At 35.0% G+C, this 8789-nt stretch overlaps 1 protein-coding gene across 1 annotated transcript; it reads right to left on the reverse strand.

The window, feature by feature from the left end:
* Positions 1 to 588: 588 nt before the first annotated feature.
* On the reverse strand, positions 589 to 1553 carry LOC107855819 (small polypeptide DEVIL 22; the record flags this gene model as incomplete). The annotated part of the gene is given in 1 exon segment (XM_016700814.2): positions 589 to 1553. A coding segment is annotated over 1 exon segment (183 nt). The 3' UTR covers positions 589 to 1302.
* Between the last annotated feature and the right edge of the window lie 7236 nt (positions 1554 to 8789).

The following is an 8789-nucleotide window of genomic DNA, read 5'->3' on the forward strand; positions in this document are numbered from 1 at the left end:
TGGATTACACTCTATTCGGTTGTATCATGTTGTTTTACTTTGATAATTATAGTGTATCATGTATTGGATTGGATTGTTTCTAGTCATACTATATCGTCTTATTAATTAGTCTATAGTGGAATTAATAAACATGTGATTGTTATCACATTCTGAGTGTGATATCACAACTGTAGCTCAAAATAAAATAATTTTTAAATTCTATTCTGAAATTATTATTATATCTTATCCTTGTAAGTTGTAAGTTGAAACCTAACAATCTAAACAAATAGAAAGAAATAGAGTCTCTTTACTTAACTGAAACTCCTTTTTCGGTTCCAACATAATTGTCATGTCTTGTTTCATTACAGTTAATTTTTAACCATTTTCAAAGCTAATTTGGAGTAGCGTAATTCAAATTTTAAAATTAAATTTGAATATTCAAAAGTTATATGAAAAGTACTATAAATTACAATTCTCATATAAATATGATGAAAAAATACATCTTAAATGTTGGTCAAACTTATATAGTTAGACTCCAAAAATTTCTGACAAGTAGTTTGGAACGGAGGGAGTACTATTTTGCCTAACATCGTGAAATAGTAATATGCATTTTGGAATTAATATTCATTAGTATTTCAGAACAAATTGATCCACTTACACATTCTTTCCTCAAGTAAATTACATAATAAAAAAGATGATAGGCTATCTAACAAATTTCTTTGTTGGTTAGCTTTCTTATTCATCATCCCTGCAGCCTTGTTTCTCCAAAAAATATTGTGTCTCAAAGTGATCCTATAGAACTCTTTCCTGTGTTTTCATGTGCCCCAAAAAGACTCCAATGGACCCATTGAATGAAAAAAAGAACAAATTAAAGAAGTGAAGTGGTAGGCACATGATCAGCAGGGAAGAATATATAAAGAATTGAAGTGGTAGGCACATGATCAGCAGGGAAGAATATATATAAGTGGAATTTAATGATGGGAGCCAAAACAAGGGAAATATAATTCATGTGACACGGTTTGATCGAGTTTGAGAAATAATTAGGGACGAAGATTTTTCTATATATATTTACCAGATTTCCTTTGTTAAAGTTATTCTTTTCTTCAAAACAAAGATTTAATTGGGTAAAATGGATGGTGTCATCAAAGACATTCTCTTTGTGACGGTTTAAAAAAGAAAGGGTGACACATAAAGATAGTAGAACGGATAGTAAATTAATTAGTAGGTGTGCGTATATAGAGAGAAAAAGGTATATAGAGAGTAAGCTAGCTATAATTTATATTGTTGTGATCAGTTAGAGAAATGCATGGTGAATTGATCAATTCAATCATCCCCTTGAATGTACCAGCAGAGAAGCATGGTAGCACAACGTCGTAGAATGTAAATCCTGGCTCGTTGTTCTTTAATCAAGGAAGCACACTTTCTTGAAACCCCATTGTTCTTCTTCTTGGATATTGATGTACTACCCATGTAACTTGAAGTATTAATCTTCACCTGTTGTGCCATGATTATATCTTAATAATAATTATACTAAACGAGCAAGAAAAGGGGTGTGCTTCACCTGTGGGAAAGGGGGGGGGGGGGGGGGGATCTCAACTTCAGAGCTGGACCCTGTGTGGAAAAAGGGAGAGGAGAAGTCAAGTATTTTGTAGAAAGATAAATTCTTAGTAGTCTACAAGTTGTTTGGGTAGAAACAAAGAGGAGCAATAAAGTATTAAAGCAAAGTGTTATGTAGTGGCAATATTATTAAAAAGAAAGAAATATTTTGCAAAATTGGGTCATTTTATTATATATTTACTTGATTATTCGATAACAATGACTAGTTGGTTGCTATCATAAATTAAAGTTCATTATTAGCACTTGATTCCTAGAGTAAATTACGGATAGCAAGAAATAGAATTAAATGCAAGTGGTGATGATTGTTGTTTGTTGCATGAGAAAGGGAGGACTGCTTCACTTGGACAACCTGTACTGTCTGCTAAATCACTGTATGGTGGGGTCCACATTTCTTTTGCTGGTGTCACTATGCCTCGTGATACGGAAAGTGGAAAAGAAGAGTACAAGGTGCAAATTGAACCTCATTGTTATGCTTTTGTCTGGTCATGGGACAACATAAAATCTCAATATATTCACTTGTCCAAAATCTTCCTACTTAATAATCAATGATTGTTGTTATTGGAGAATGCATATTTAATTTCTGCATATCTAAAATATTGTCATCAGTGACTAAGAAGATATGATACACAGCTGGAACAATCATCATCACTGTGATCGAAATTGATCTTATGCCCATGTGCTTTTTACGTTTTAGTTGATTTGTAACATTAGCTTTCAAGGCATCCCTTAATTTCTCTTCATCGGAGAATTACTGCTTAAAAGAAATAAGAATTATCGACGAAAAATATTTCGTAGTTAAACAGTAAAAATGTCATGCTAATTTTATTTAGCTACGAATTAGTGATGGATTATAATAAAAAATAAAATTAGGAGCATTTTAGCAATGAGTTAACTGGGGATTATCGATATATTTCATAGCTAATTCCATGTGTTTTTTGTAGTGAATCTCTTATCGTTCATTGTCTTGGCTATTTTTGTTGTTTTTGGTCTATGTTGACTTGATATAAACCTTAATTAAGAAAATCTTATTAGGTGTGTATTTTTAGTCAATTCTTGCCAATTATTATGATTTATAGTACTTTTTTCTTACTTGATTTTTAAATATATAAATTTTACTCAAAAAATTTAAAAAAATCATTCCAAAATTCACAATTAAAACTAAATTTTTTAACTCTCGGAATCGAAGATAGGAAGAGCATGAGTTTTGGGCAGGGTGCTTTGAAGATATGCATTATTATTGTTCCAAGGAATTTGCAGTGTTATCTCAAAGAACAGATAAAATACTAATACTAGTACTAGTGTAATATACTTTTAGTGAACGAACAAAGTGTCGATACAATGTTCAAGATTATCTTTTTCAGAATTTAGGTCATATTTTACGTTTTATAACTTATAAGTTACTTCTGTCTTATCCAAGTACGATGTATATATATCCACAAGTGCAGGAAAAGGAGCGTTGTAGTCATTTTTTAACGAGGAGCTAGGTAGGTTGAGGGGGTTTGGTTTTTGTTATGAACCAATTATCCCACATTGGAAAAATAGAGAAATGCTAAGGGGTTTATAGGTCAAGTGGGATCTCCCACCTATCAAGCTAATCTTTTGGGTTGGATTCTCCAGTTTGATTTATAACATTGGTGCTTTCGTTGAGAGTCTCACGCGTTGGGCCGTGACTCGGAGTGGTGGCCTGGACCCAAGAGGGGTGGGTGTCAGCCGTGATGATCAACTGGACGGACGTAGCCGTGACCAACGAGATCGATCCACGTGTGGAACAGCGCGTTGGGTTGTGACTGGAAGGTGGTTTGCGTGTCAGGAGTGGTGGCCTGGACCCACGAGGGGTGCCACCGTGACCAACGAGGATCGATCCACGCGTAGCACCGTGACTCGGGGTGGTGGCCAGTGCGCCAGGAGTGGTGGCCTAATCCTAAAAGGGGTGCCAGTCCGTGACCAACGAGGTCGTTAGTTCTCAAGCGGAGGCGATTGTTATGAACCAATTGTCCCACATTGGAAAAATAGAGACCCACCTCTCAGGCTAGTCTCACTGGGCTCAGCAGTGACCAATGCGATCGTTGGTTTTCAAGCAGAGGCGATTGTTATGAACCAATTGTTCCACGTTGAAAAAATAGAAAAATGCTAAGGGGCTTATAAAAATCGTCTCCACTTGAGAACCAACGACCTCGTTGGACTCCTGGCACGCAGGCCACCACTCTGAGTCACGGCCCAACGCGCGGCTCCACACGTGGATCGATCCTCATTGGTCACGGCTGGCACCCCTCTTGGGTCTAGGCCACCACTCCGAGTCACGGCCCAACGAGTGGGACTCTCAGTGAAAGTACTAATGTATAAACCAAACAGGAGAAGCCCAACCCAAAAGACTAGCTTGATAGGTGGGAGAACCCATTTGGCTCAGCCGTGACCAACGAGGTCGTTGGTTCTCAAGCGGAGGCGATTGTTATGAACCAATTGTCCCACATTGAAAAAATAGAGAAATGCTAAGGGTTTATAACAATCGTCTCCGCTTGATGGTCACAGCTGAGTCCAGCTGGTCACGGCTGGCACCCCTCTTAGATCCAGGCCACCACTCATGGCACGCAGGCCACCACTCCGAGTCACGGCCTAACGCGCAGCTCTACACGTGGATCCCAACGTGTGAGACTCTTAATGAAAGCACCAATGTTAAAAATCAAACGGGAGAGCCCAACCCAAAAAGAACTCATTTGACCTATAAAACCCTTAGCATTTCTCTATTTTTTCAATGTGGAACAATTGATTCATAACAGTTTTCTTCACTGAAAGATTACATGTTTCTATACATGGTTAAAATTATTTTATATATATAATAGAGATTGGATCTCTTTTGATTTAGTGAGTTTACTTCTTTATATTTTATCATCCTTAGTGAAAATCCTTAGCTCCATCACACTGCTCCTGCTCCTGAGTGCTAACTATTGACACACTTCAACCATGGATAACTCTTCACAAACATCCTCGCGTTCATTAATTTTTTTCCGCTAATCCGTCTAATTAGATACATTAATTACGACACAGATTGATTTTAACTACACGTTCCGCTAACTTTTTCTTGTCACATGCATTTCATTTCACGGGGTCAGTTTAATTTGACTAATCTTCGGAGTTAAATTAATTTAATATTTAGATGTTCGACAATCATGCAAAAAATAATATAAGTTGCAATTTATCTTATATGAAAAAATACATCTCAAAATGTTAGTGAAAATATCATATAATTTGACTTTCAAGAGATGAAATGTGACAAATAAAATAAGCGGAGAAAGTATAGAATCATATCCCAATGCAAGCAGCGAATCTGCAAGGTCACCACCCTTTTAGTTGTTCTCAGTCTGATCAATTAATTGGCCCTTTTAAACTACAAACACAAATTAATTTCTCTTACTAATTCAGATAGATTTTTTGGTACATGTCATGCTTGCAGTGGTTGTTGGTAACGTCCAACAACAACAACAAATATTCAATATAATCAGATAAAATGAGATCGGAAAAAGATAAAATGTAAGCAAATCTTACTTAAAATGATGTTGCATCTGTTGCGATGATTAGAATATGTAGTGGACAATTATAAATAGAAGATCAAGTCATAATTATGTAGCCCAAACATATCCAGACCAGAATACTTGTCACTTTTAAAACCAAGAACGAACTAATTTTGTTAGGTTTTTCAATTTTACTCTTATTATTAACATTAATCAAGTGAGCATTTATTGAAAAGAGATTATAATATGGCGAGAGATCAAAGAACAAATTAAAACAAGCGTGAATAAGTTGAATTACACTTACGGTTATACTTTCTTTAAAAGTATGTACGGACAACTACTGTAGTAATTACATGAATGTACAATTATTAGAGTAGTAATTGCATGCCTTTATAATTAAACAATATAGTAATTACAGTCTGCTAGTTTTTTGACAGAACTGTCTTTATACTGATGGGTTTAGTAACCTGGAAATTAAATGACCCAAGTAACTAATTACACTAAGTGCAAAATGTACTCTGATAATATATATAAAAATTCTTTACACTAGGAGTAATATATAGTGTAAAGACTAGGGAAAAACACACTGGATCAAGAATTAATACAAAATAAAAGGGACGTGAGGTGTAACGTAAGCATATGAATCCTACTTAATCCTTTTTATGGGGTATGCAAGATAACTCATGACTTCACATGAAACATAAAACAACATATCGGTGACATTATAAGTTTAATTTGGACACCACCACCCCCCCCCCCCCCCCACCCCACCCCACACACACCCACACACCAGAAAATTTCAGAAATAACTTATAGCTATAGGTGATATTATACGTTTGGGGTACAGCCCCTCCCAAGAGAATTTCAGAAATAACTAACTTATATATGATATTATAAAATTTCAGAAATAACTAACTTATATATGATATTATATGTTTGGCACTACCCCTTCTCCAGAGAAAAATTTCAGAAATAACTAACTTATATATGATATTATATGTTTGGCACTACCCCTCCTCTAGAGAAAATTTCAGAAATAACTAACTTATATATGATATTATATGTTTGGCACTCCCCCTCCTCCAAAGAAAATTTCAGAAATAACTCACTTATACTCCCTCCGCTCTCATATTTTTGTTTGCATTCCCTTAAGAAAATCATTAACTAAAGGCAAATTTGACTAAATTATCCTTATTTCTTACTTTCTTTTACTTAATACTCTTATTTTTACACTATATTAATATCTCTCTATATTACCAACATGGGTTGTGGCGCAGCAGATGGGGCTGCTCCACCCTTAACCAGAGGTCGAGGGTTTGACCCTGGGCATGGAGAAAATTCTGTTGGGAGCGCTACCCCCCAAATGAGGCCCTTGCTGGCGCGAATTCGGATTAGTCGGGCTCCAATACGGGTACCGAACACCGGATGGGAAACCAAAAGAAAAAAAATATCTCTCTATATTTATGACTAAGGGTAATTAAAGGTGAAAGAGCATAAGTAATTATGTCTTAGGGCAGTCTGATGCACTAAAGCTACCGCTATACGCGGTGTCTGTGAAAGGGCCCCACCATAAGGGTGTATCGTACGCAGTCTTACCTTACATTTCTACCAGCAAAGGCTATTTTTAAGGCTTAAACTCGTGACCTCCTGGTCATATGGCAGCAACTTTATCAGTAACTCCAAGGCTCCCCTTTCAAGTAATTATGTCTTGTTTTTCTAAAATAACAAATACTTCCTTCGTCTCATTTTACTCGTCCCAATTTGACATTGCACATTGATTAAGAAAAACAATTAATAACGTGACTATTTTACCATAGTACCCCTATTAAATGATGTTTACATTTTAATTTGAAGAAAAAAATAATTAATACTAAGGGTAAAAAAAGAAAAAAAATTATCTTACCTTGATTAATGAAAAATGACAAGTAAAATGATAAATCAAATTAAGAAATTTGAGACGAGTAAAATGGGACGAATGGAGTATTATGGAGTATCTATTTTAATAAGAACGACAAGTATTTAGAAACGGATGGAGCAGGTGATATTATATGTTTGACACTCCTCTCCCCCTTTGCAGAAAATTTCATAAATAACTAGCTTAGTATTAATTTAAAATCAAAAAATAAATAATAATTAGTATAAAATAATAAAGAACAAGAAGAAAAGTAGAGAGAATAGAGAGAGTGATTCTTATTTCTTCTCTTGAGAGAGATCATAAGATTGTAAATACAATGAACAAAACTCCTCTATTTATAGAAGAAATTTACTCCTAGTCTGAGTAAAAGACGGATGCTTCAAATCCTAATAGATATCAAAGTAGATCTTGATAGGCATTCACTATAATGTAAATACATTTATAACACTCCCCCTTGAATGTCTAATTGGTAGATAATGTGCCTCATTAAAACCTTACTAGAAAAAACTCAGTAGAAAAAATAAATCTAGTGAAGGAAAAAGAGTACACATCTCTAATAATACGCATTTCGGCTGCCTCATTAAAACCCATACAAGGGAAACCCAGTGGGACAAAACCTCGTAAGGGAAAAAGAGTACAGCACATATTAACTCCCCCTAATGAGAACATCCTTGACCTTTGCATCTCGATCTTGTGCAGCATCTTCTTGAAAATTGTAATTGGAGAAGATTTGGTGAATAAATCAGTCACATTATCAGTTGAACGAATCTGTTGCACGTTAATATCATCATTCTTTTGTAGCTCATGTATGTAGAAAAGTTTTGGCAAAATATGTTTCGTTCTATCTCCATTTATGAATCCTCCCTTAAAATATGCTATGTATGCTGAATTATCTCTGTATAAAATTGTGGGTAGATTGTCATATTTCACACCATATTTTTCTCGAATGAGATGTATCATGGACCTCAACCATACACATTCTCGGTTTGCTTCATGAATAGCTATTATCTCAGCATAATTCGATGAAGTGGCTACGATAGACTGCTTTGTATATCTCCAAAATATGGCAGTACCACCATATATGAACACATAGCCTATTTGAGATCGAACTTTATGCGGGTCAGATAAGTACTCAACATCAGCATAACCAATAAGATCGGGACTGCAATCTTGTTTTATCCCAATTTAAATCTTATAGTAGGAGCAGAAATATACCTTGCTAACAAATTAACTGAAAAGACTATAGGCCTTGTAGTATTTGCAAGGTACATGAGTGCATCAATTGCACTAAGATATGGTACTTCATAATCAATCCAATTCGATGTATTTCAAATTTTAGCAAACAATCTATTTCTTTGAAAACTCTTCAAGAGTTCCAATGATGTTCAAGCAATAAGCTTATACAATATAAGGATTATAAATAAGTTTCCCAGAAACTTTTATATGCTTCAAGCAGTTTAAATCCTTAAAAGTTTTCACATAAGTTTTGTCAAGTGACAATATTCAACATTTCATGAGTGACATCTTCAAATATTTGGACCGCAAATCAATTAAGTTTTATACTTACTAAGATGCATCCTTTCATGTCACTTGGTAAATGTTTCTACGTCAGCATGCTTACATAACCGTAGAATTCAGATCCTCGTAATCTTTCACAATATTGCGTCAATATTGTGTCAAAGATATTGATGATATATCATTTCGTATAGGTTCACAATGCGACATAATATTTTGAGATCTCATCACTTCATTATTTTCAGGTACATGAA

Source organism: Capsicum annuum, chromosome 6, assembly GCF_002878395.1.
Source record: "Capsicum annuum cultivar UCD-10X-F1 chromosome 6, UCD10Xv1.1, whole genome shotgun sequence".
Lineage (NCBI taxonomy): Eukaryota > Viridiplantae > Streptophyta > Magnoliopsida > Solanales > Solanaceae > Capsicum > Capsicum annuum.